Below are 25,935 nucleotides of genomic sequence, written 5' to 3'. Positions count from 1 at the left end.
CTGTTTATCTTTCTATCTATCTATCTGTCTATCTCTCTCCTCATTTCCTTCGATTTGCATACCTTCCGTCCTCGTTGCTAGTCCCCTTTCCATGGTAACCACTTTCCAGGGACATACTATTTCATCCTATATCCTTATCATTATTTCTCGCCCATAATCTCTATATTGTCACCTCTATGCTTCACCTTCCATCTACTTTTACTTTCCATTTCTTTTATTTAATTCTAATCATGCCCTTATTCTCCCCACCATGAATCACACCCTTCCGCCCCTCTCCATTCTTCCCTCTCTTTTATCTCCCTTCTCCCTCCTCCTCCCCTCTCTCCCTCGCTGACCTCCATTATTTGTCTCAATGCCACACGATAGCATCACCATTGTTCACTATCTTCACCGCGGGAGCTTAGTGGAGCTTCACATCGTCAGCTGATATGGCGTTGGCATCATAAAAAACAAACAATGACACCCGAGTAAAGTAGAACACACGGGGAGGGGAGAGTGGCGAGGAGAGAGGAAAGGGGCAGTGGTATGGAGGGAGGGATGAAGGGCACAGGGAGGAATCCGATTGAAAGCGACAGTTTTCGCCGGACCGTCTGGGTGAGAGCTCAGTTGCGCAGTCAGTTGTAAGTGCGCAATAAGGCGTGTGGTTCCCTGTTGCTGTGTTGCGCCGGGATCTCCAGCAGCCTGCCCGGCCCTCCACCAAGATGTTCCCGGGCGCCCTCACCCTCACCCACCCACCCAAGTTTGAGTTTCTTGCTCCACCACGGTCGTAGCTGGAGGCAAACGCGGGTCACCTTAGCCCACTCAGCCGCTGGAAACACGCCTCTGCCAGTTACCTTGGCGTGGGCCGTGTACTGGGCCTGGAAGTGTCATAAACGAAAAGCCAAAGAAAAGAGCTTCCGGTGTGGACTGTCCGAGACTTAAGGTGGCTTTAACGTGCTTATTATGGAAGATCTTAAGTAAAATTGTTAAAAAAAAATGTGTGAAGAGCTCTAAATCATGTGTTTTAGATCATTATTATTCTTTCATCATGTGACATTTAAAACACAAAACATTCTAAAACACCCCAAAAAAGTTCCCTATAACTGATAAAAAATACAATCCAGGATATAGTCGACAACCACGCCAGCACTGAAGGGAACAGGCAAGAACCGGCTGGTGGGTGACTGGAGCAAACTGAGCAGGTATGTAGTTGAGGCAGACGCAACTGACGGGAAGAGAATTGGGTAAATGATCCATCTTGTAATCTCCTTATATCCTCGTTTTTGTTTTGAAGGAGGCTTTAGTATTCCTCGTCGCTCCATTTTCTTATCTCAAATGTAGGTGCGTCATCAAGGCTCCTGGAAGTATTTATGCAAATGGAATTACTAAAAAAATCTGTAGTAAGCATGAATGGAGGCAAACATTAAGATTTCAGCCTCTGAAAATTCCTTACATAAATTAATGTTTCAATTAACTGTCATCATATTCTTTTTTGCTTTTACGTGTCATTTGTTGAACCTGTCATGCCGTACATTGTAACACACACACACACACACACACACACACACACACACACACACACACACACACACACACACTTAAGCGTTTCAACAGGTAGTACATCTGTCTGCATGAGGTATTCGTTTCATAATGGTGACCTTGAACCAGCTTTCTCGTTCAATACCATGGAGCCTTTAGTAACAGCGGCGGGCAAGGCGCCAAGCACGAGGGTGAACGCGCCGGCCGGCCCAGCACATTGCCAGCAGGTTGTGTGATGTGAAGGCGCTCAGTAATCCAGTAGCCAGCACCGTGCAAACACTCGGCGAGGAGGTGTTGTAACGCGGCACTACGGAGGAACGTAACGAAGGGTATTGTTCACAAACCATACAATCCCTACCTCTGCACGCAATCAAGTTTAATCCTCGTATAAAGTTCATTCATTAGTAGAAATATAAAATAATAACGAACTCGAATTTTTTCAACTATCATTTTCCTCCATCTGTTCCACTTCCCTTTAAACCCCGAGGCCACCGCAGTTGCTTACCTCTACTTCTTATCCATTTTCTCATACTTCTGTGGACGAATGAAACTTTGAACGATGTGATGTGATGCCTTTCTCTCCTTCTCCCCCACCCTCTCAATTACCTTCACTTAAGTTCTTCCTAGCGATGTGTTCAGTGCCATCCCAGCTTGAACCTTTAAAAGTCTTACGATACCGATGAAGTTCCCCTTGTGGCTTTGATGAACTAACGCACTGACGCATGGCTCGAACAAATCCTTTCGTCTCGGAACATCACCGCCTGTCTTTTTTTTTTTTCTTCTTTTTGTCCGGTTGAACTAGTTACACTTACATTCAAGCAAGCTTTTTTTTTCATCAAACCTTGTCCCTTAGTAGTTTATCGTACTAATACCGATTTCTCCCATATGTTATCTTTTACCTACATTCTTTCATTCCTTTCATCGGAAAAGGAAGTCTTCGACCTTAATACCTCCCCCTCCCCACACATACACGCACTTTCCTTTTCTCTCTTTAGCCGAATCTTTTAGGAATTCTAAGACATTCACGGTTTTCTTAAAAATTAGACTTTATAATTTTGGAAACGTGTCCTTTTTTTCTGCTCCTCGGCCATAAAAATCTCTCCCATCATTCTTTTTACCTATCATCAGACAGTCTATCTATCTATCTATCTATCTATCTATCTATCCTGCACATCGCTCTAGCAGTATCTATTTTCGCATACATGAATATTGCGAGACGTCAGCAGCCGAGCGATTCCCTGGCCAGCTAGCAGAGAGGGAGAATAGTGACCGCTCTCCTGACACACTGCCGAGAGAATGGTGAAAGTAACCCAGGCGAGGAGGGAAAAAACAAGATTAAATCAACGTTAAAAAGTAGAGAGAAGGATTGGCTTGACGGAGTGCATGATTTACGTAGCGATTGTGAGACGAGTCAAGTAGATGGGAGGACAAAGGCGCGCGCGCGAGAGAGAGAGAGAGAGAGAGAGAGAGAGAGAGAGAGAGAGAGAGAGAGAGAGAGGAGAAAAATATATTGATCAAATTTTTATGGACTCGATTATGTGGGAAAAGAAAACGAAGCAATAAAACACAAACTGGACGACCACGCGTTCGGTGACTCATCCTGTGTGTGTGTGTTTGTGTGCGTGTGTGTTGTAATGCCTCGCTGTATTTTTGTGCCTACATATGTATATTTTGTATCTGTGTATGTTATATTTTAGTGTAAGTTATTGTTAAGGAATGCCAGACCACGTGGAAAATGGAGGCGGGGAATAAATGGGAAAGCAATTAAGGAACACCTGGTGTGGGCGGAGTAGGAAAAGAATAGTGAACACCTGGGGGGGAAAGAAGAAGTAGATAAGAGTTTAAGGACGTCAGGATTCCGGAAGGAGTAGAAAGGGATTAAGAGGACACAAGTAGGAAATTAAGAAAGAGGCGCCTGACCATGGCCTGACAGGATGCTTGACGTCACAAATTAGAGGCGTGGGCAGAGCAGAGTTGTGCCCGGAGAACAGGAAAGAAATCACTTCAGGGCTGGAGGGCAGACGGGTAAGCCGGAGGCCTTGGAGTCACGGGTGTGAGTGAGTTGGAGATGGGGTAGTGGAGATGTTGTGGAAGTTGTGGTGATGGTATAATGGAGAGTGTAGGAGATTGGGTGTGAGAGTGTGTACGGGAATTGTCGCGTTGGTCTGGGGAACGTGGTGATGTATTATATGTGTCCTATAAGTGTAAAGTGGAATTTGTAATGTAAATTTTTTTTTTTTTTTTTTTTACAACAAAGGAGGCAGCTCAAGGGCACAAAAAACAACAATAAAAAAAGCCCGCTAATCGCTGCTCCCATGAAAGAATCAGAAGAGGCGGCCAAAAGCAAGGGCAAACTCGGGAGGAGAGATGTCCTGATACCCTCCTCTTGAAAGAGTTCAAGTCGTAGGCAGGAGGAAATACAGATGAAGGAAGATTGTTCCAGAGTTTACCAGCGTGAGGGATGAAAGAGTGAAGATGCTGGTTAACTCTTGCATAAGGGGTTTGGACAGTATAGGGATGAGCATGAGTAGTAAGTCGTGTGCAGCGGGGCCGCGGGAGGGGGGGAGGCATGCAGTTAGCAAGTTCAGAAGAGCTGTCAGCGTGGAAATATCGATAGAAGATAGAAAGAGAGGCAACATCGCGGCGGAATTTAAGAGGTAGAAGACTATCAGTAGGAGGAGGAGAGCTGATGAGACGAAGAGCCTTAGCCTCCACTCTGTCCAGAAGAGCTGTGTGGGTGGAGCCCCCCCACACGTGAGATGCATACTCCATACGAGGGCGGACAAGGCCCCTGTATATGGATAGCAACTGCGCGGGGGAGAAGAACTAGCGAAGACGATACAGAACGCCTAACTTCGAGGAAGTTGATTTAGCGAGAGAGGAGATATGAAGTTTCCAGTTGAGATTATGAGTTAAGGATAGACCGAGGATGTTTAGTGTTGAAGAAGGTGACAGCTGAGTGTTGTCGAAGAATAGGGGATAGGTGTTTGGAAGATTGTGTCGAGTTGATAGGTGGAGAAATTGAGTTTTTGAGGCATTGAAGGACACAAGGTTCCTTCTGCCCCAATCGGAAATGATAGCAAGGTCTGAGGTTAAGCGTTCTGCAGCCTCCAGTCTGGAGTTGTGTACTTCTTGTTGAGAGGGTCTTCTATTGAAAGAAGTTGAATAATGCAGAGTGGAGTCGTCGGCGTATGAGTGGACAGGACAGTTTGTTATGGAAAGAAGATCATTGATGAATAACAGGAAGTGAGTGGGTGATAGGACAGAGCCCTGTGGAACGCCACTGTTGATTGATAGGTTTAAGGGAAGAGCAGTGACCGTCTACCACCGCAGAGATAGAACGGCCGGAAAGGAAACTGGAGATTAAGGAACAGAGAGAGGGATAGAATCCGAAAGAGGTCAGTTTAGAAAGCAAAGACTTGTGCCAGACTCTATCGAAGGCTTTCGATATGTCTAGCGCAACAGAAAAAGTTTCACCGAAACGGCTAAGAGAGGATGACCAAGAGTCAGTTAAGAGAGCAAGAAGATCGCCAGTAGAACGCCCCTTGCGGAACCCATACTGGCGATCAGATAGAAGGTAAGAAGTGTAAAGGTGCTTTTGAATCTTCCGGTTAAGGATTGATTCAAAAGCTTTAGATAGACATGAAAGTAAAGCTATTGGGCGGTAGTCTGAGGGATTGGAGCGGTCACCCTTCTTAGGCACAGGCTGTACAAAGGCATACTTCCAGCAGGAAGGAAAGATAGATGTTGATAGGCAGAGACGAAAGAGTTTGACCAGGCAGGGTGTCAGCACAGAAGCACAGTTTTTAAGGACAATTGGAGGCACTCCATCAGGTCCATAAGCCTTCTGAGAGCTGAGGCCAGAGATGGCATAGAAAACATCATTAGGAAGAATCTTAATAACAGGCATAAAGGAGTCAGAGGAGGGATGAGTAGGAGGAATATGTCCAGAATCGTCCAAGGTGGAGTTCTTACAGAAAATTTGAGCGAAGAGTTCAGCCTTAGAGACAGATGAGACGGCAGTGCTGCCGTCACGGTTAAGGAGAGGAGGGAAAGAGGAAGAAGTGAAATTGGAGGAGATATTTTTGGCTAGATGCCAGAAGTCACGGGAAGAATTAGAAGAAGCAAAGTGTTGACATTTTCTATTTATAAAATAAGTTTTGGTGAGTCGGAGAATAGATTTGGCACGATTCCGGGCTGAAATGTATAGGTCAAAGTTAGTGGGAGTTCGAAGGCTCTGGAACCTTTTGTGAGCTGCCTCTCTATCTTTAATAGCACGAGAACAAGCATGATTAAACCAAGGCTTTTTAGCATGAGGAGTAAAGAAAGTACGTGGAATGTATGCCTCCATTCCAGAGACAATCACCTCTGTGATGCGCAGAGCACACACAGAGGGGTCTCTCTCCTGGAAGCAGTAATCATTCCACGGGAAATCGGAAAAGTACATCCTCAGGTCGTCCCACCGAGCTGAAGCAAAATGCCAGAACCATCGCCTCCTCGGCGGGTCCAGAGGATGCACAGGAGCGATAGGACAGGATACAGAAATAAGGTTATGATCGGAGGAGCCCAACGGAGAGAACAGTTTGACAGAGTAAGCAGAAGGATTAGAGGTAAGGAAGAGGTCTAGAATGTTGGGCCTGTCTCCAAGACAGTCGGGAATATGAGTAGGGTGCTGAACCAGCTGCTCTAGGTCGTTGAGGAGAGCAAAGTTGTAGGCTTGTTCACCAGGCTGGTCAGTGAAAGAGGATGAAAGCCAAAGCTGGTGGTGAACATTGAAATCTCCCAAGATGGAGATTTCAGCGAAGGGAGAGTGGGTCAAGATGCGCTCCACTTTAGAGTTCAAATAGTCAAAGAGTTTTACATAGTTAGTAGAGTTCGGTGAGAGATAAACAGCACAGCTGTATTTAGTAATAGAATGACAGTGAAGTCTTAGCCAGATGGTGGAAAATTCAGAAGAGTCAAGGTCGTGGGCACGAGAGCAAGCGATGTCGTTGCGCACGTAGGCGCAACATCCAGCTTTGGATTGAAATTTAGGATAGAGATAGTAGGAGGGAACAGGGTAGAGGTTGCTGTCAGTAGCCTCAGAAACCTGTGTTTCGGTGAGGAAGAGAAGGTGAGGTTTAGAGGAGGAGAGATGGTGTTCCACAGAATGAAAATTAGAACGGAGACCGAGAATGTTGCAGAAATTGATAAGGAGGAGGTTCGAGGAGTTATCAGGACACCTCTCAAGTCGGCAGCCAGAAGGGGAGTCCTCCCTGGGGGAGTTTATGCCCCCCCCCCCCCAGCGGGGACTCCGAGGCAGTTATTTTTTTCACCATGTTGAATTTTGAATTTTGGGAAAAGGTGTGTGTGTTTTGTGAATGTAGTGTGGTGTAGAAAGAGAGAGGAACTGTCTTTAGAGAGCATGCTGAACTGCTCTTTGGTGTTGATGAGACAAAAGGGAAACGGTTAGTGAGGACATGGGAAGGGTATTTGAAGGGCTTCAGCACCCTCCCTGCTTCCCATTTATCCTCACCGGGAGTAGCTCACGCCCGTTCGGTAGGTGTCTTCCTACCTACTCCTACTCCTAAGTATCAATATAGTTTATTTTGTTACTGTGATTTTTGGTTGACCCTCCAAGCACAACGTGGGTGTGAAGTCGGCCTAGGTTTGGCCCAGGATAGCAGGATTGAACTTGTCTATCACATACTGGGTCGTATTAACTGGGCTACGTTACTTGTAGTACGAGTACGTCCTACCTAACGGAAAACCAGCCTAGGTCATGACAGTGTGTGCGTGTGTCGACCTCGTCACGTCAAAAAGTTATTACAAGGCGATAGGTTCAAACATTACTTTCTGAGGACACCTTCGGGGGGGGGGGATAGGTAGGAGGGGGGGGGGGCGAGGGAGGGAGGGGGGAGTCAAGAACCAATCAGCTCCGTGGACCCAAACGAACCATCAAAGTCAGCGTCCCGCCAATCAAAGAACGGAGGAGGGGACGAAAAAAAAAAACAAAAAAAAAAAAAAACCGTCTCTTTCCATTAATCTATTTCTTTCAATCAAGGAAGTGAGCCAAGATGAAACAGGTTGATACAAAAAGAAAAAATCACAAAGAAAATTAAGTGTATTCAGCTTTGGATTAGTTTTAGTGTCAAAGACTTAGGTTATTTTCGAGCCAGTCAACAGGTTAGCGACTTACGATAGAAGGAGAGAGAAAATAATATTAGTCTACGGTGATGAAGGGCAAGTCCCGTCCCGTGATACTGCTGATGATTATGATGATGCTGTTTCTCCTGCTGCTTCTACTGTTACTACTTTGGATACTGCAACCACAAACACTACTACTGCTACCGTTACTACAACAAAAACTACCACTACCTCCACTATAACACCTACTTCTACTACTACTACTACTAGTCTACTACAGCCCTCTACTGTTACTACTACTACTACTACTGCTACTACTGCACGGACGTAAAGTAATACCGATCTTTCAATATGAGGTAAATTTGAGAAGAAAATGCCGGAAATTACCGTTACGAGTCTCTTTCGTATTCAATATATCTCATGACTGACTAATGTGAACCAAACTGCCTGATAATATGTTTCTCCAGTGACTGATTTAACATACATACGGTGTGTCTCAAAGTATAACCAGGAGCCTGAGTTATGTGTTAAGTTGTATATGTATGTTGTCTGAAAGCAAATCTTCACTCGCGTCACACCGCTGAATACGATGAATACCTAACAACGGACAGTATATTTTGTTCCAGGGGTCAACAGCTCTGCATTCTTCTTTGTCTGCCTGTTCTTTTGTTAACTATCTCTGTCTATTTTTCTATCTATCTGTCTGTCTGTCTATCTATCAATCCATCTATCTCTTCGCGCCATGGAGGACGAGGAGGACATGATACTGGAGAAGGTGGAGGACATCAACAAGAAATGGGTGGAAAGACTCATCTCAAAGCACCTACACGCCAGAGGTGATGATGGTGATGACTGTGATGATAATGATGATAATGATGATGATTGTTTTCCTCCATCACTAACAACCTCCCCTCCCACTTCCCTCGTGCCCTTCAGGAGACACGCGCCCTTGGTTCCTCCTGAGCTGGAGTATCAAAGGCTGCCCCTCCGTGGACCCCCTGGCGGGCATCTCCTCCAGCCGTGCCTCCGTCCGTGCCGTCTACAGGCTGCAGGAGGGCGAGGAAGAGGAGGAGATGAGAGTGGTCGTGAAGGTCACCCCGACAAAGGGCCTAATGGCGTGAGTATCCGAGGAGAAGACGGAAGAAGAGGAGCTGATGGAGGAGGAGGAACTAGAAGAGGAGGAGGAGGAGGACGAGGACGAGGAAGGAATATGTAATAGTTGAACCTCTCTGACATAACAAACAACTGCGAACAACTATCATATACGTAATCATCACTACAACTATTACTACTACTATTACCACTACTACTACTACTACTACTACTACTTCTACAACAATTTTCCTATTACTACATTTTCACACGACTCCTACTACTATTTTTTCCCCTTTTACTACATTTTGAAACGACTACAACTACTCCTATCACCACCACTACTACTACTACTACTACTACTACAATTACTACAGCTACTACTACCTATTTTCTTTCCCTTCTTCACCACCACCTCCCTAACCTTCCATCCCCCTTCTGCAGTAACCTGATGATCTCTCTGGGCATGCACCGGGTGGAGGCGGGTCAGTACGGGGGGTTCCTGCGCGCGGTGGCGGCGTGGGAGGCGGTACGGCGGGGCGGGCGGCAGCGAGGCGTGGTGGAGCAGCTCGTCCCGCGCCACAACCTCGCCCTGGCCTCCGCCCGCCACCTCACGCTCGTCCTGCCGGAGCTCACGCATCTAGGTTACAGGGTGAGTGGTGATGGGTGTTGTTGTTAGTGGTGGTGGTGGTGGTGCTTGTTGATACTATTGTGGTTGTTTTTGTTGCGCTTGTTATTATTATTATTGTAGTAGTGGTAGTAGTAGTAGTAGTAGTAGTAGTAGTAGTTGTTGTTGTTATTATTATTGCCCACCTCCACGTACCGAAAAGGGTATGTTTTTTTTTCTTTGTCTGCTGCTTGTTTGTCTGTGTCCATTTGTCTGTCTGTTACCAATGTGTTAAAAATATTGGATGTATAGTCATCGGATACACATGAGAACATCCTTAAGTGAACATCATTAATTCGCTAACATTCAGTATTTTCAACGTTAACAATTTTTGCGATATTCATCCAAGGATTTTCTCATACTATCATTACTACTACTACTACTATTACTACTATACTACTGCTATATTATTACTATAAACTAACGCGCATTTCCTTTTGCTCTAACCTTTCATGAATTCCATAACGTTGCTAACTAAATACGTTGCAACAGATAGTTCAACAAGGGATGCAATTAGCAATGGATATTCGTTTCCATTGGATTCTCGGTCGAAATAATTTTCTTTTATGGTCCATATTTTTCATTATTCCTATCACGCAATTTAGTTCTTCACTTTTACGCAGCAAGAGAGTATCAGGACACCTCTCCTCCCGAAAATAACCTCTCTTTCGGCCACCCCTCTGAGCCCTTTTTTTATAGGAGCAGTGATTAGCGGGCTTTTTTTCATTATTGTTTCCTTTTTTTTTTACCCTTGATCTGTTTCCTTTGCTGTAAAAAAAAAAAAAAAAAAAAAAAGACGATAGACGAGTCATCAATATTCTCTGCAGTAATTTCCCAGAACACTTGCAATAAGCATTTTCATTTTCGCTCGTTACATTCTCTCTTTTCACTTCGCCATTCCGTGGCAGCCTGAAAGCGAAATATTAGGATGCGCAACAAAACTCGGAGGATCGTATACCGAAAGAGAATAGAATCGGCTAAATGGTCTCGGCATCGGCGGATTATTGCGCAAAATCAGCGTCCAGGTTCCGCCAACTTTCTGTTACTCGATTATTGCTCGGTATTTCACAGCCACTCTCTCGATGTACTATTACGCGTTATAATTACATTTGGCTATGAGTCTCGTTAAGCGGTTATGAGGCTAACAAGGCTTTTACGAGCTTGGGACTGCCGGGAACCATCTACTTACGTTATTATAAGAACACCCCAGTCTAAAAGAACTCACAAACCTACATGTAAAGTGATAAAATATAGAATAAAAGCAGAATGAATGTATATCCGCATCAGGACTTCATCCCCCCTATCTCTCTTTAACCCATCTTCATCGCCCCTACTCCTCTTCAACCCCTCTTCATCTTCCCCTACCTCTCTTCAACCCCTCTTCAAGCTCCCTCTTAACCAGGACACCTCTCCACCCAAAACTGACCTCTCTTTTGGCTACTCGTTGTTTTTTTTCACAGAGAACGTCTAGCGGACTTTTTTGTTCCTGTTTTTTGTTTTTTGCCCTTGAGCTGCCTGTAGGATAACCGTAGAATAAAAATATATAACTGTAGCTTTAGGTCATTTCTCACTCAGTATCTGAAGGCAGTACATATTTAACACGCTGACAAACAAACGGACACCAACAACTCACAAACGAAGATGAAGAAAAGACTGATCAAAACGTTATGAATCTAGAAAGTGATAACAGGTTGACTAAAAGTATATAAGGGGTAGACTGTAGCTCTGGGTCATTTCTCACGCATTATCTGAAGGCAGTACATATTTAACGCGCTGACAAACAAACGAACACCAACAACTCACAAACGATTATGAAGAAAAGACTGATCAAAACGTTAAGAATCTAAAAAGTGATAACAGGTTGACTAAAAGTATATCAGGGGTAGACTGTAGCTCTGGGTCATTTCTCACGCAACAATAGAGGGGCAAAACACAACTATAACATGCGAACATACAAAAGCACACCACCAACTCAGGCACAGGCTAAAAGAGATGGACTAACCAGCACGCTATGAATCAATGAAAGCACGGGCCATCAATAATTCAAGAGGCGAACACACACACACACACACACACACAAACACACACACACACACACACACACACACACACACACACACACACGCATACAAACTCGTCTGACTCAAGGCCAAGACCATTAAGTCCGAACTCCTAGTAAGGCAGCAGGGGAAACACAAGCTTTTAATAACGTAACAGACGAACATACGTACAAACAGCTACCACTAACGCCAGAACGAATGCGGAAGTTGCAAGGCTCGCGAAGAATTATTGACGAAAAGCGGAGGACAGTAACAACGTAACCCAAATAACCAACACTCACTGAAAGATGGAACGATTAAAAATAAAGTTAAGAAGCACACTAAAAATCGAAAAAAACAGAGGGCAGTATGAGTATGACAAATATCTACTACTATATAGAAGAAAAAAATTAAAAACAAGAGAAAAATCGAAAAAAAAAAAGCAGAAGACTAATAACGTTACGCAAATGGCCATAAATTCAAAGACAGAACGTATAAAAATAGTTAAAGAGAAGCCGAAGAATTGACGAGAAGCAGAAAGCAGTAATAATGTCACAGAAACAGCCACAGCCACAACTCAAGGACGAAGAAAATAAAAGAAAGTTGAAATGCTCGCTAGAAATCAAGGAAAAGCAGAAAGCAGTAATGACGTAACACAAGCAGCAGCCACTAACTCACACACAAAACCGAATAAAACCGTAGATAAAGACTTTAGGAATCAAGGAAAAGCAGCCAGTAACAACCCAGCGCAAACAGACGCCAAGGCAAAACGAGTTAGCCTGAAGAGCACGTGAGGAGGCGAGGGAAAACTTGCATAAAACAATCCCAGTGTCTGACCCTCCAAGGTGCTGCAGGGAGCTCTTTGTCAGTCGTAGAATGTGTCCTTTGCCATTGTGACTTTAAATTCAACTCCCTTTAGACAGAGGTCCTTTTAAACACAACTGTCTGTAATCACGTAACCCTTTGAACAATGGTCCCTTGAAACACACCTCAGGTCCCTTTAAACACACGTCCCTTTAAACACAAGTCCCTTTAAACACAGGTCCCTTTAAACACAAGTCCCTTTAAACACAGGTCGCTTTAAACACAGGTCCCTTTAAACACAGGTCCCTTTAAACACAGGTCCCTTTAAACACAGGTCCCTTTAAACACAAGTCCCTTTAAACACAGGTCCCTTTAAACACAAGTCCCTTTAAACACAGGTCCCTTTAAACACAGGTCGCTTTAAACACACGTCCCTTTAAACACAAGTCCCTTTAAACACAGGTCCCTTTAAACACAAGTCCCTTTAAACACAAGTCCCTTTAAACACAGGTCCCTTTAAACACAAGTCCCTTTAAACACAGGTCCCTTTAAACACAAGTCCCTTTAAACACAGGTCCCTTTAAACACAGGTCGCTTTAAACACAGGTCCCTTTAAACACAGGTCCCTTTAAACACAGGTCCCTTTAAACACAGGTCCCTTTAAACACAGGTCCCTTTAAACATAGGTCCCTTTTAACACAGGTCCCTTTAAACACAGGTCCCTTTAAACACAAGTCCCTTTAAACATAGGTCCCTTTAAACACAAGTCCCTTTAAACATAGGTCCCTTTAAACACAGGTCCCTTTAAACACAGGTCCCTTTAAACACAAGTCCCTTTAAACACAAGTCCCTTTAAACATAGGTCCCTTTAAACACAAGTCCCTTTAAACACAGGTCCCTTTAAACACAAGTCCCTTTAAACACAGGTCCCTTTAAACACAAGTCCCTTTAAACACAAGTCCCTTTAAACACAGGTCCCTTTAAACACAGGTCCCTTGAAACACAACTCCCTTTAAGGCCCCCTCCCTCACCAATCCCTTCCTCCTCTTCCCCGATCCTCACTCCAGCCATCCCCCAATTTGCAAACGTCTGCAGCAGGATGGTTGAAGAGACAGTGAGAGGAGGGTGGAGGTGGAGGTGGCGGTGGCGAGAGGATAGCGGGGCACGTCTAATTGTGGCACACGAGGAGAAAAGGGAGGGAAAGCAATTACGTAATTTCTCCAAACAATTACTTTTATGGCTGCTACTGTAATACTATTGTTGCTGGCTGCTGTTTGTTGTTGTTCTTGTTGTTGTTGTTGGTGGTGGTGGAAGTGGTGATGGTGATTGTGTTGCCGCTGCTGCTGCTACTACTACTACTACTACTACTACTACTACTACTACTACTACTACCACTACTACTACGACTAAAATACTGTATACGTTCATTTTTGCCACTATCGATGTTGGTGATGGTAGTGGTAGTAATGATGACGTCTTGAGATGATGGTGGTTAAGGTGAAGGTGGTGATGGTGATGGCGGTGGTGGTGAAGGTGGAGGTGTCGGTAGTGATGATGAGGTCTTGAAGTGGTAAAGGTGGAGGTGAAGATGGTGATGGTGAAGGTTGTAGAGGTGGTGGTGATGTGATGGTGACGGAGGTGATGATGATAGTGGTGATGGTGGGGGTGGGAATGGTGGTGGTGGTGGTGGTGGCGGCGGCGGTGTCCCTTGTCAACCAGAGATAATTAAGTGGCCGAGTAAATAGCTACCTGCCCAGTCAGGTGTACCGGCTTTAATTAATCCCGCTAACCACCCTCTTGTCACGTGATTGGTTGATGCCGGGCCAAGACTCCATAGAAATCCTATATTCGTGGAAAATACAACGGCCTGCCAAATTAACTAAGTCTTCCTCAGCAAAATTAAGAGAAAACGCTCTGAAATTACCGTACATGGATAGAGTTTCCTCGTTTAAGTGTCCAAGATCGTTATGAAAAGCCTCTTCCCTACGAATACGTCCACGATTAAGTCTTCCTCTGCAAAATAAAGGAAAACCGGTCTTCTATAAAACCTGTAGATGGGTAGAGTTTCCTCGTTTAAGTGTCCAAAATCGTTATGAAAAGCCTCTACTTCCATACGAATACATTTACGATCAAGACCATTTTGGAGGACGAGTTCCTTTCTTTCTTGACTGTGAGTGTGGCCGGAGTCGCTTGGCGGTTGTTGGTTGTGGGTTGTGGGTTAGACCATAGGGCGGCAAGTACTAACTGATGTGGGTTGAGTGTGAGTCTGTGGTTAGGCGGAGTTGCTTATGGTGTGTTGCTACTGTGGTGGTGGAATGTGGTTAAGCTTTGTTGGTTGATTGGGTGTTGATAAGCTTGCGGCGTTGGGTTGTGGTTGAGGTGTTGATGACAGAATTAAGTGAGACTGTGTCGGTGGAATGTGGTTGAGAGGCTGTTAGTGGAGGTTAAGGATGTGGTGGTGGAGGTGGCGGAGTGTGGATTGGTTAGGTGGTGTTAGTGGTGGGTTTTAGGGCAGGTAGTGGTTACGGGATGGGTTTAATTATGCTATGGAAAGGACTTTAAAACTTCTCCACTTTCTCTTTCTCTTCTTTCCTCTCCTTTGCTCCTCCGCTGGCTCTTCTTCCTTCCTTCTTCAGCCTCTTACTCTTCTTCTTATCTCCTCCTCTTATTCTTCCTTCCTCCGCCTCTTCCTCTTCTTCATTTCTCCACCTCTTACTCCTCTTCCTCTTTCACTGCTTTCTCTCCTCCATCGCATCTCCTCCTCTTCCATTTTTCCTTCTGTTCTTTCTCCGCTTGTTTCTCTTCCCTCTTGTACATCCTCTTCCTTCCTTTTCTTCTGTGCTTTCTCCGCTGGTTTCTCTTCCCTTTTGTAACCTCCTCTTTCTTCTGTTCTTTCTCTACCGATTATTCTCTTCCCCTGCATCTCTTCCTTTTCCACTTCCATCTTCCTTCTATTCTTTCTCCGCTCTCTCCTCCCAAGCACCTTCTCTTCCTTCTGCTCGTTCTCCATTTTTATCTCTTCTCCCCTTCCTGACACGTTCCGACAGTTGAACACAGTGGCGGAGGGGCTTGGGGAGGCGCAGGTGCTCGAGGTGGCGGCAAAGGTCGGGTCTCTACACGGCACGGTGCTGGCGTACAAGCGGGTCACCAACACACACCTCCCCACGGCTTTCCCGGACTGCTTCCCAAGGCTCTCCGTCAGCAGTCCCGGGATTTCTATGTTTACCAAGCTTGGGTTCCAGAGGTAATTATGACGGGGTGTTGTTATCTGTTTATCTATCTATTTATCTATCTATTTTTCTGTCGATTGCTTTCTTTTATTTTTCTAAGTTTGGATTTTGAAGGTAATTATGATTTGGTGGTTTGTAATTTTTGTTTATCTATCTGTCTATCTGTTTATCAATCTATCAATTTATCTATTTACATCTATCCGTTTATCTGTCCATCTTTCCATCTCCATTTCTTTATTTGTTTATCTATCTATCTTTTTTTTTTTCCTGTTTTTGTTGCCCTTGAGATGGTTCCGTTGCTGTAAAGATATATGTTTATCCCTCTATTTTTCCTTCTTTTCTTTTCTTTTCTTTATCTTTGTCTAAATATATCTACCAACGTCTATCTGTATTTCTCGCCATATATTTTTTTCTTGTTTATAAGTTTCACATTCATATATATTTGTTTTTCCTATCTCCTTTACATAAATATTCTATTCATATATTCCTGCCTCTAAATTAATCTTATCCATCATTCATGTTCACGACAGACTGTATATTATTAGCATCCTGTACACGTGATATTTTGAATAGTGCTCATCTTGCTTTCCAATTCGCTTCATAAATATTTAACCTTACCCTCCCACATTTCAATTCCTTGCCATTCATCCTTGCGTCGGTTCTACATTATCCTCTTTCTCATCTTTGAATTCTATCCCATATTCGTTCTCATCTCCCTGACCCAGCATCCGTAAGCTCCCGAGGCTCACCCATAAGCTCCTCTAATCCCTCTATTCATCGCAGGTCGGCCATGCTTCCATTTCCCTTCACGGCCTCCCTTGTTTGCCATTTCTCGCATCCACAGAGTGCCTCGGTCCCTCGTCCCGTTTGTCTCATTGTTCACAGCGTGCGGCCTTCAGCGAGCCGTTCCACATTACTCCACGTTCCTATCCCTTCCTCACTCCATCAGGCTCTAATTTCCTGCCTCCCGGTCTTCCTCACTCACCAAATTCATCAGCCGTCCTCCCTGTCTGAAGCCTTCCATCCCTCCTCTCTCACTGTCCTCTACCCTCACTACCTTGTTTACATCGAACGTAGTAATTAAGACTATGAATAAGACATAGGGCGAGTAAGCGAGGCACCGAACATGAAGAGGAATACAGGGAGGAATAAGTGTTTAGGTTTACTAATGTTTGTTTGTCAGTTTATGAGATGCTGCTCCTCGCCACAGACTCCCTCACCCCTTGGCTGCCTCCCTCGCTTCAGGATTCGGGACGAGTGGTCGAGGGACGAAAACTTGGCTCCTCTCCTGCAAAAACTGGACTCGTACGAGGCCGTGGCGCCAGCGTTCGTTGTGAATAGCTTGGAGCCGATCGAGCCCTTCGCCACGATGATTCACGCGGACCTGCAGCCGTCGAATCTGTTCTTTCGGAGCTCGCCTGACGGTGGCACCGAACTCAAGGTAACGTGGGGGGGTCACGAGGGAGGGGGGCTGTCTCTGTTTAATGCAAACTCATCATCTCCATATGTGTCAGTCGTTATTCATGCGTTGCAGTAAACATAATTTCTTAACAAATTATCCTTCCTTCTTGGCCTTTCATACTCCCTCTATTCGGTCTCATATCTATCTCATTACCCATAAGCTCATATGCCTCTCCTTATTTCCCCTAAGATCTTGATCCACAAACATTATATTCCTGGGTGTAAAATATATATATATATATATATATATATATATATATATATATATATATATATATATATATATATATATATATATATATATATATATATATTACTAAGTGTCACAGGTGACTATTATGTCTCAGGTGTCTTACAGTGTTAGCAAGTGTTGAGGTTTCTCCCAAGTATTGAGTCTAGCAGCGGTGTTTGGGTTTGTGGGTTAACTGCACCACCTCTAGTTTTCCATCACGCTTGTGCTTGTAAAACACGCATCATCAGACAATAGAAGAATAAATTATGATAATTACTTAGCCCATGAAATATCATCCCATTTACACATCCATAACACTTTCTGCAAATAGCTTGTATATGAAATCTAACACTTGCCTCAACGCACTGGGAATGATGTTATATGCTTCATCTAAAAGAAATGGACATATCTTGTACTTAAAAGGATGATGTTTGAGATATTTCCATTCTTTCGGTTGTTGTTTGAGACATTTCCGTCCCCTGGCAGATCATCGACTGGGCCACCGCCAGGTACTCGCAAGGCACCTTCGACCTGGTGTACCTCCTCAACGTGTGTCTGGAGGCGGGCGTGCGACGGCGGGCCGAGGCGCGGGCCAAGGACGCCTACTTCAGGGCCTTCAACGCCGCCCTCACCGACCTGGGTGGCGGTTTGACCCTGCCCAGGTGTGTGTGTGTGTGTGTGTGTGTGTGTGTGTGTGTGTGTGTGTGTGTGTGTGTGTGTGTGTGTGTGTGTGTGTGTGTGTGTGTGTGTGTGTGTGTGTGTGTGACATGATAGACAGATAGATGGAGAGATAGATATAAATAGATAAAGAGACAGACAAAGCGAGAAAGAAAAAGAAAATAAATGAATGAATGAGAAAGACAGGAAGATAGAAACGAAAAAAGAACAAAAGAAAAAAGGAAGAGAGAACGAGAGAGAGAAACAAACAAACAAAGAGAGAAAAAAAGAAAAAGAGAGAAAAAAGGAGAGGGAAGGAGGGGAGTCTGACACAGGCACAGGTCATACAGAACAACATCACGTACACACACCAACACACACACACACCGCCCCCTTTCCCCCCAACACCCATCCCCACCCACCCCCACCCCCACCCCCACACACGAGGCCAGTTACCCCTGCAACCCTTCATGCTCCTGCTTCGCTAAGGTGCACATCGGCCCTTGTTGTCCCTTTAAAACTTAGGACACGCTCGAACGCCCCCCCCCCCCCACCCCCACCAGTGTGTCCCCGCCTGACAGCCAGACACAGGAACCCACTCAGAGAAACTACGGAGCCTGGGCAGGAGGGAGCGAGTCTGTGGAAGCTGTGAATATAGATAGATGGATTGATAGATAAGGAAATAGAGAGAGACATGGAGATATAGACAGAGTGCCATGGAAATATATAGATATAGATAGTTAGATATATATATATATATATATATATATATATATATATATATATATATATATATATATATATATATATATATATATATAGATATAGATATAGATATAGATATAGATATAGATAGATAGATAGATAGATAGATAGATAGATAGATAGATAGATAGATAGATAGATATAGATTGGATAGACAAAGTAAGATTCATGGAAATAGATATGTATATATGGGAAGCGAAAGAGAGCCATGTAGATAAAAGATAAATAGATAGATAGATTGAACAGTAGATAGATAGACAGTTAGATAGATGGACAGAGATACAGAATGAGAATAATGGAGAAAGAGATAGATAGAAAGCAAGAAAGAAAGCCATGGAGATAAATAGATATACAGATAGAGATAGATATAGGTAGATAGATAGAAACTTAGATTACGAGAACGAGAGAGAGAGAGTGTGTGTGTTCTGTCTTTGTTTATGAGGAACATTAGATTACCAAACATACACGCACTCTACCTACCTACATACACTAACTTTCCCAATAACTTGACAATACAGAGCAGGTCAAACTTTCACTAAAGACCCATAATTAGTGAGTTTCCGGCGAGGGCTCACACACGAAACATGCAGCCAAGGAAATTATGGAAACAGCAAAGTGAATACCGCGCAACGAACACGCCAACGGCCTCCACCACCTCGGCACCCTTAGCCACATCAAAGGGTATGGCTGGCTGTGATGTAGAGTTTAAGCTCTGGTTGGGTCTGACTGGTGGGTCTGGCCAAAGCACCGCCCCCCCTTCCCCCCTCCCCTTATGCGATGGACAAGCTAACCACGGGAAAGTCATCTGGGTTTGAGTTTGTCCTCGCACACACATACGGACGCTCATACACACACACACACACATACATACACACACAAAAAAAGAAATCAGAACCTCCATACCTCTACCCCTCCTTCCCAACGCAATTAGAAGTTAACCTCAGTAAAGTCATTTGGGTTAGAGTTTGCCCACACACACACACACGCACGCACGCACACCCAAACACGCAAAATGAAACAATACATGATGAAACAGAACCTCCATAACTTGCCCCCTCTCCCCAAAACGCGATGGAAAATCTAACCACACTAAAGTCATCTGGATTTGACGCTGCCCTCGTACACACACACACACACACACACACACACACACACACACACACACACACACAAATACAAACAAAATAAACAAATAAATAAAAAGAGAACCCCCATAAAACCTTAAAAAACTATATCCTCTTCCATCACGCGGGAATAAAAGTGGCGGAGGCTTGTTATTGTGTGGCCATGAAAAACGTTTTAGTCCCTGCAACTTACAGTCCGCCTCCCACCCTGGGTAACGCTTTGTACATACGGGCGCCTGCCTGGATAGATAGATAAATAGAGAGACAGAGAGAGAAAGAAAGAATGAATGAAAATTATAGAAAGAAAGAATGAAAGGAAAGAACGGAAAAATGGAAGAAAGAAAGAAAGAATAAAAAATATAGAAAGAAAAAGAAAAAAGAAAGATTAAAAGAAAGAAAGAGCGAAAGAAAGAAAGGAAAGAAAAAAAGAGAAAATGGAGAGAGGGGTGTGGGAGGGGCTGATGCAAATACAGGTCACAGACACATTAATAGACACAGAAAGAAAGAAAAAAAAAAAAAGAAAGGAAAAAATATTAAAAGAAAAAACGACAGAGGGAAAGAAAAAAGAAATAAAGGAAATAAAAAGAGAGAAAACGGAAGAGAGGGATGAGGGAGGGGTTGATACAAGAACAGGTCATGCAGAACAATAGAGAGAGAACATCCGCCAGTCACCACGCAGAACAGTTTCCACGATCGACAGCCTTTTTAAACATCGTAATAGTAGATAGTTTAGATTTAGTTTACATTAGATTTAGTTTAGCCAGATTAGGTTTAGTTTAGCTTAGTTATACTTAGATTAGGTTTAGTTTAGTTTAGCTCATAGTTAGATTAGGTTTAGTTCAGATTTAGTTATAGTTAGATTAGGTTTAGTTTAGCGTATTTATAGTTAGATTAGGTTTAATTCAGATTTAGTTATAGTTAGATTAGGTTTAGTTTAGCGTATTTATAGTTAGATTAGGTTTAATTCAGATTTAGTTATAGTTAGATTAGGTTTAGTTTAGCGTATTTATAGTTAGATTAGGTTTAGTTTAGCGTATTTATAGTTAGATTAGGTTTAGTTCAGATTTAGTTATAGTTAGATTAGGTTTAGTTTAGCATATTTATAGTTAGATTAGGTTTAGTTTAGCGTAGTTACAGTTAGATTTGGTTTAGTTTAGCGTATTTATAGTTAGATTAGGTTTAGTTCAGATTTAGTTATAGTTAGATTAGGTTTAGTTTAGCGTATTTATAGTTAGATTAGGTTTAGTTTAGCGTATTTATAGTTAGATTAGGTTTAGTTTAGCGTAGTTACAGTTAGATTAGGTTTAGTTTAGCGTATTTATAGTTAGATTAGGTTTAGTTTAGCGTAGTTACAGTTAGATTAGGTTTAGTTTAGCGTATTTATAGTTAGATTAGGTTTAGTTTAGCGTAGTTACAGTTAGATTTGGTTTAGTTTAGCGTATTTATAGTTAGATTAGGTTTAATTCAGATTTAGTTATAGTTAGATTAGGTTTAGTTTAGCGTATTTATAGTTAGATTGGCTTTAGTTTACCGTAGTTATAGTTAGATTAGGTTTAGTTTAGCATAGTTATAGTTAGATTTTTTTTTTCTGTTGAAAGAAGTTGAATAATGCAGAGTGGAGTCGTCGGCGTATAAGTGGAGAGGTTAGTTTGTTATGGAAAGAAGATCATTGATGAATAACAGGAAGAGAGCGGGTGATAGGACAGAGCCCTGTGGAACACCACTGTAGATTAGGTTTACTTGAGTTTAGATTTAGTTTAGATAGTTTAGATTAGTACATGATAATAGTTAAGTGGCTCGTTTGGCTTTTTAATTCCATTTTTTGGACAGAGTTACTAAAAAGTGTCGGATTTTCACAGATTTAAGTCGACTTATTACAAACTAAGTCGTAAAACGTGATCAGAAAATAATAATCAATAAAGAAATCAACAAAACCAACTAACCACGCCTTCAAAAGCGGGTAATAAAAAAAGACACATCAGATACTTCACTGTTAAGATTGATACGACGTTAAAAAAATCAGGTGCATGCACGTGTTGTGTGGTGTATATTTGTTTCCCCGTATGTGCGCCTCCACCAAGGGCATAATCTCTGGCCCCTCAAGGCACCTCAGACGCTATGCATTCACTGTGCCTATATTAACTCTATGTGCACATAGACTTCAAAGAGCCTCGTATTCAGACCATAAAAGAACAAAGCCGCTTACGTCAACGCTTATATCAGCGCGTGTATTTTTTTCCGCCCACGCGGCGACTGAACACTTGACATTTGCCCCGACACGACCGCGGGCGCCTCCGTTTCTGATCCCTCACTCTTTAATCCTTGCCCTTGAGCGCTAATCCATCACGAGAATAAACGGAGTCACCTTCCCCTTTCATAAACACTAGAATATTTCCTTACGACAGCGATCTGGGGAGGTATTCTTATACGCTTTCACCTTCGGCATGAACTATTTCCAGAGGTCGAAAGAAGACTAATCGAATTTTTATGAGGGTTTTTTCACATTTATGGTACAGAGGAAGGGTCACATTACCTCCAGCGTCATTAAACTCCCCCTGGAAATGCCCCAAACGCCTACGAAAGCCCTGTCAAATATGTGTACTTGGGCACCTCCGTTTCTGATCACTTACCCTTCAATCCTTATCCTTGAGCGCTAATCCATCACGAGAATAAACGGAGTCACCTTCCCCTTCCTTATACACTAGAATATTTCCTTAAGACAGCGATCTGGGGAGGTATTCTCAGACTCTTCCACGTCCCACATAAACTATTCCCAAAGGCCGTAAAGGAGATTAATCAGGTTTCCATGAGGGGGTCTTCGCATTCATGGCACAGAGGAAGGGTCACACTACCACCAGGGTCATTAAACTACCCCTGGAAATGCCCCAAACACCTACGAAAGCCCTGTTAACTAACCTAACCTAACCTAACCTAACCTATATAAGATTACTTAGGCGCTGGCAGGTTTGAGGATACGGGCTTCACCGACGCCGTCTCTGTAACCTCAGTCTACAGTGTATCGCGGTTGTCTGTTCCTTTACTAAAATTAATAATAAAATAAAAAACATTCACACCTGTTTCATGTCGCTGTCCATTTGAGAGTTAATCTGCCCGGCGCGTCGTTAGTTCCGATTCAAATTAATAAAAATTTACAGATAACGCAATTAGAGCAGAAATTTGAAAAGCTGGTTATGATGAATTTGTTAATTAGAGAAAAAGAAATTACAATATTGATTTCAATATCACACACACACACACACACACACACACACACACACACACACACACACACACACACATGAAACTGTTACTCTAGCAACAAATGTCACGAACTCAAACACTGCGCTCAACATAAAGCTTGAGAGTAACACCGCAAAACTGTTTTGTTCGTCTGTCTGTCTGTTTGCTGTTATGTGCGATGTGTGTGTGATTGTGTGTGTGTGTGTGTGTGTGTGTGTGTGTGTGTGTGTGTGTGTGTGTGTGTGTGTGTGTGTGTACAGCAAATGATAGAAAAAAGGGAAAGAAGGGCTAATTATAAACAATAAGACTTAAGCTATGTTCGAATATTATGCTGAAATCTATAGCCATCCAAGAAGCTCTAGGAACAGTAAATGAAAATGTATACTTAGGACAACTATAATAGTACACCTAAATCCCTCACTAGAACCGGAAATACAAAGACGAAGAAGACTGGGCTGGAGGGCGTTGGGAAAACAAGATAACCTGTCGAGAGGGCCTTTCTGCCCCCTTTATAGGCAATTTGCGACTTGTATAATTCTCCCTTCCGGTCCCGTTACTAGAGGCAAGAATGGAGGTCCTGTGTATATTACTGTTCCGTTTCCTCCTCTGTGCAAGGTGACAAGGCTGATATACTGTGTTACGGAAGCAAAGACATCACGTTGTATCCGTCTTCGTTGTGCTTTCCACTGTAACTTTTTCACTGCCTCCAGGTTGACCTTTGAGAAGCATTACCTCCTGGGGCGTCAGCTGATCGTCATCTGGAGCATCATGACCATCAACATCTTCAGCAGCAAGAGTCTCCGTCAGCGCCTCCTAGATATCCTCACTGACGTGCTGTTCGACCCTAAGGTGGGCCCGCTCAGACTGTAGCATGCGGCGCCCTCGGCCACGCCCCTGATTCGTGCTCAGGTCTCAAAGGAAAGTGCTGGAATAATTTCAAGTGACTGTGATCGACTATATTCTTTTAGCCATTCATTGTGTACTTTGTCTTTGGTGCTTCCATATAGTGCAGTTCATTTTGGTCGCGTATGGACTAAAAGATTGCACTATATTTGTCTCTCCCGTATATATCATCATTATCGTTTTATCTTTATCATAAAACTTCGTTACTCATAATATCCGTTTCCTACAGTGGTAAACTTGATGGTGTACAAATAAAGTTCCATAATCTACGTATCTTCATCCGATAGTTTCAAAACCTGCAACCCAGATGCATAGCAGATTTGTTGTCTTTGTAATTATTGTAATACTCCCTCTGTTAAAGACTTAATCTCCTCACATGTAATTTAATTCTTCGTATACAGGTGCTCGTTTATCTTAATCCGTTCTACTAATAGCGTACACAGCGGCATACTCGCACTCGCCTCCCCTTTTCACACAGGTTATTTTCTTAGTATCCCCTCAAGCGTTGTTTTGGTGCTGAACGTGAACAAGTTAGGCAGGCAAGTCGGCACGTACACGCACAGACCACGAGCCCGGCGTGATTTAATTACCGAAAGTGGCCGGGTGTTTGAGTGTTACTTTTAAGGAGCATTCTTCGGGATGGCGGGAAAGCAAACACATGGCCACTTCCGTCAATTAAATCAGCCCGGCTCTTGGCTCGGCGGGGCGCGGCGTGCGTGTGCCCTCGGCGGCCTGTTAGGGTGATGGCACGGCAGGAACGAGCCTTGGTCACGATCACGGCAAGGCGGGCAGGAACGTGTAACTCAGAGCAGCAAAATGTCATTAAAACGAATAATGATGTACAATTTTAAAGCAGACGTTACGTGATGATGAAAAACTTACATCTCCAGTGTTGCTAGTTGCGAAAACCTTGTAAACAAAAAATAATATAAACCTGAACTTAATATAGAAACAAGAACAGCACTAACAAAAGCAATAGCAGCACCACCACCACCACTACTATAACCAACACCACCGCCACCATCACCATCACCACTCACACAAACGTCACCAGCACCACGACCACCACAGCCACCATCACCAACAACAACAACGTCTCCTCCTCCTCCTCCTCCTCCTCCTCCACCTCTTACTACTACTACTACTACTACTACTACTCCTACTACTACTACTACTATTACCACCCCGCAGCAACGCCGAATGACAACATAACTCGTGCTGCAGGCGCTTCAGTGTTCCGATGGAGTTGCTCAGTGTATATATATGTTTTTTCTTAAAGCCACATTAAAAGTTTCTCATAACTAGACACCTTGAAACATGACAACATTCTGGACAATTAAACTCTTTCTCTCACATTTTATGTCTGTCTGTCTATCTATCTGGCTGCCTATCTATCTATCTGATTGTCTATCTATCTATCTATATGTGTCTGTATTTCTATCTATCCATCTATCTGTCTATATTTATCTATCTGTCTATCTATCTGTCTGTATGTCTGTCTATCTGTCTGTCTATCTACTTTCACTTTCCACTTTGAATTCTCACATTTCTCACATTCAAATACTGACATCGAGTATTACTTACCTGGAAAAGACACCCACACACGCACACGCACACACACACACACACACACACACACACACACACACACACACACACACAAACACACACACCTGTATACATTCATGCCTACCCGCCCCAGGTGTTCTCAGCGATGCAGGACTCAGGTGATTATGGTAAGTAGTCGTCCCCGGCGCTGCCTCTTACCTGGGCATCGACAGGTGAAGGAGAACAATGGTCACTCAGGTAGGTCGCCGGATAAACAGTGTTGCAACGGCTACCAAACAACGCAGGTGAGAGTGTGTGTGTTTGTTTGTTTGTCTGTATGCCTTGTGTAGCTGTTACTTGAAGTTCTCTCTCTCTCTCTCTCTCTCTCTCTCTCTCTCTCTCTCTCTCTCTCTCTCTCTCTCTCTCTCTCTCTCTCTCTCTCTCTCTCTCTCTCTCTCTCTCTAATTGCCACCTAATCGTGTTATCGCGCTCGCAGCTTCAATGACAGGGATGAGAAAGGGAGTGAGAG

The 25,935-nt window shown here is 43.5% G+C and overlaps 1 protein-coding gene across 6 annotated transcripts; it reads left to right on the top strand.

Moving 5' to 3' along the window:
* Positions 1-515: 515 nt before the first annotated feature.
* Positions 516-24,137, top strand: LOC126984457 (uncharacterized). Of its 6 annotated transcripts, none has more exons than XM_050838192.1 (9): positions 516-922; positions 1,104-1,181; positions 8,393-8,480; positions 8,581-8,761; positions 9,181-9,388; positions 15,294-15,490; positions 16,722-16,917; positions 17,656-17,831; positions 23,666-24,137. In XM_050838192.1, the coding sequence occupies exons 3-9, from the start codon at positions 8,405-8,407 to the stop codon at positions 23,823-23,825; spliced, it is 1,194 nt and encodes a 397-aa protein (XP_050694149.1). In that variant the 5' UTR covers positions 516-922; positions 1,104-1,181; positions 8,393-8,404; the 3' UTR covers positions 23,826-24,137. The 6 variants fall into 6 exon arrangements, with proteins under 6 accessions (XP_050694149.1, XP_050694139.1, XP_050694118.1 ...); XM_050838161.1 differs by having other exon boundaries at positions 517-922; positions 8,271-8,480; XM_050838165.1 differs by having other exon boundaries at positions 602-620; positions 8,271-8,480.
* The last annotated feature ends 1,798 nt before the right edge of the window (positions 24,138-25,935 follow it).

The sequence above is a fragment of the Eriocheir sinensis genome, chromosome 5, assembly GCF_024679095.1.
Source record: "Eriocheir sinensis breed Jianghai 21 chromosome 5, ASM2467909v1, whole genome shotgun sequence".
NCBI lineage: Eukaryota > Metazoa > Arthropoda > Malacostraca > Decapoda > Varunidae > Eriocheir > Eriocheir sinensis.
This window is presented reverse-complemented; position numbering and strand designations above follow the sequence as displayed.

Bases quoted from the DNA above. Each gene is read 5' to 3' on its own strand.
- LOC126984457 (XM_050838161.1), top strand. From the start codon at position 8,387: ATGGAGGACGAGGAGGACATGATACTGGAGAAGGTGGAGGACATCAAC. The intron at 8,762-9,180 runs GTGAGTATCCGA...CCCCTTCTGCAG, and splicing joins CCGACAAAGGGCCTAATGGC to TAACCTGATGATCTCTCTGG. The intron at 17,832-23,665 runs GTGTGTGTGTGT...CACTGCCTCCAG, and splicing joins GGCGGTTTGACCCTGCCCAG to GTTGACCTTTGAGAAGCATT.